The 2,500-nt window shown below is 48.6% G+C and overlaps 1 protein-coding gene across 1 annotated transcript in view; it reads left to right on the forward strand.

Annotated features, from left to right (window-relative positions):
* Positions 1–2,500, forward strand: part of cntfr (ciliary neurotrophic factor receptor) — a 174,450-nt gene that overhangs the window by 79,468 nt on the left and 92,482 nt on the right. Inside the window, exon 3 of the mRNA XM_062554125.1 lies at positions 2,058–2,291. Within this exon, the coding sequence (XP_062410109.1) occupies positions 2,058–2,291 (234 nt within the window). The remainder of the gene's footprint in view (positions 1–2,057; positions 2,292–2,500) is intronic.

Below are 2,500 nucleotides of genomic sequence, written 5' to 3' on the forward strand. Positions count from 1 at the left end.
TTGAATTACAAACATGATGAAAGTCAAAGCTCTAGTGCGGCAATCAATGGACAACGACATAATAGTGGACAAATGCATATCAATTTCATGGGCGACATTACAGCAAGGTAATCACGCTCATTCGATTATCGATGCTAGCCGGTGGAGGGGAGCATTGGATGGGCTCAGTTAATATCCATGCACCGTAATCAACTAGACAGAGTGGCTTTGATAATGCAGATGCAATCACCAGAGAGAAAGGGTGAAGAGGAAATAGAAGAGAGGGGAAGAGAGGAGGGAAGAAAGAAGGGCGAGAGACGAGGGGAGGAAAGCAGAGGAGAGGAGAGAAGAGGAGAGGAAAGGAAAGGAGGAAAGATAGTAGAGATGAGAGATGAGGAGATGAGAGAAGACAGGAGGGAAGATATGTAAGAAGAGGAGAGAAGAAGAGAACAGAGGAGAGGAGAGGTGAAAGGGAAAGAGGGGAGAGGAGGGAAGAGAGGAGAGACAAGAAAGGAGTGAAGAGGAGAGGATTCAGTAGCCACTCTGTTCAGAGTGTGATGTTAAAATGATATGGCATGGCACATTTGTTTTTTTGGCTATGTGTGCTGTGTGATGTATTAGAGCTGCATGTGTGTTAGAATGTGTGTGTGTGTGTGTGTGTGTGTGTGTGTTTGAGAGAGAGAGATGAGGCAGGGAATAGAGCATGATGTGATTGGGCCTATTTTTTTTACTCATTGGCCCTATGTTATTCTTCCCTCCCTGTTTCTCTCTTTCTTGTATTTCCTCCCTCTTCTATCAATCTGCCTCTTCCTCTGTCTCTCCTCTCTTCCCTCCTTATTTCTCCCTCCCCTATGGGAGTCTCACTGATTTGTTTTGCTTTCATTTTTTTTGCTGAGCACAATTTAATCCATTAGCATCAGTGAGCCCTACAGAGGACCGGAGAGACAGGGAGAGAGAGGGATGGAGAGAACAGAGGAGAGGAGAGAGAGAGGGATAGAGAGAACAGAGGAGAGAAGAGAGAAAGAGAGGGAACAGAGAAGAGGAGAGAGAGAGGGATAGAGAGAACAGAGTAGAGGAGATAGAAAGAGAGAGGGAGAGAGGAGGGTAGAGAAGAGAGGGAGAGAGAGAGGAGGGTAGAGGAGAGAAGAGAGAGAGAGAGAGAGAGAGGGGAGGCTAGAGGAGAGGAGCAAAGGAGAGAAGTGGAGGGCGATGGGCAGAGTCGCCCCCTTAGGGCATCGTGGGAACTGAAGTGGGATGCAGGGTTCAGCCGGAGGCCTCAACGCAATTTATTACCTGCTGGCCCACGAGAGCAAGGCATGCTGGGTAGGGGCAGCCGTTCGTTAAGGAGCCACTGCACTGCCGTCTGCCTCGTCCTGACCCCCCCACCCCCTCCACCCACGCGTGGCCTTGGCTGACCAGACCTCACCTCGGCGGCTGCAGATCACCACCACAGGATGTAAAATTCATGGCCGAGCCTGACCCCAAGGGCAGACCACCGACACAAAACTCATTCTCCTCTCTCTCTCTCTGTATATCATTCTCTCTTCTTTCTCTCTCTCATTCTCTCTTCTGTATCTCATTCTGTATCCCTTCTCCCGCTATGCTGGGTTACCGTGCTGGGTTAGTTACAGTGCTGGGTTATGGTACATGCTTACAGGGACTAGAGCACTGCTGCAACATTTGCAGACACTTCTATCCAAAAACCACATACATACAGTACATACGTCAACTACATTACAAGGGCCATTATCCTGGTGCAACTCGGGGGTTAAGTACCTTGCTCAAGGGGCAATGATAGAAGTTGGGAAATTGAGTCCACAATTTACTGGCTACTGTTTTTTGCTAGTCCAGTGTGTGTGTATGTGTGTGTGTGTGTGTGTGTGTGTGTATGTGTGTCAACGCTTACTACACACACGATTGCTTACGTACATGCATATTTTTTGTGTGTGTGTTTGTCTGTTTACTGGGTTCAGGTTGTTTACCATTTCTCCTTTCCCCTGCGTGTGTTTGTGTACATGTTTGTGTTTGTGTGTTTATTGTTTACCGTTGGTGTTTTGCTCGCTCTCTCCGTCTGGCAGGGGCGCGTGTCCAGTACGAGCACAGAGACACGGACGTGACCATGCAGTGCGGCTCGCTGGCCAGCGACGCGTCCGTCACGTGGAAGGTGAACGGCACGGACGTGAAGGCCGAGCGGCGCGAGGAAGGGCCGCTGCTCATCCTCTTCGACGTGGACGTCAGTCACAACGGCCTGTACAGCTGCTTCCAGAACCCCAACGGAGAACGCCGGGACCAGATCAACCTCCGGATAGGAAGTAAGTGCTCGAGTACACCACCCTCACTTCCCTCTTGACCATCAGTCTACCTGTCTATTGATCTATCTACAGTATTTATCTATCTATTTGTCAATCTATCAGTCTATCAGTCTATCTATCTGTCTATCTGTCTGTCTATCTATCTATCTATCTATTTATCTATCTATCTATCTGTCAATCTATCAGTCTATCTGTCAATCTATTAGTCT

This window comes from Sardina pilchardus, chromosome 14, assembly GCF_963854185.1.
Source record: "Sardina pilchardus chromosome 14, fSarPil1.1, whole genome shotgun sequence".
Taxonomy (NCBI): domain Eukaryota; kingdom Metazoa; phylum Chordata; class Actinopteri; order Clupeiformes; family Clupeidae; genus Sardina; species Sardina pilchardus.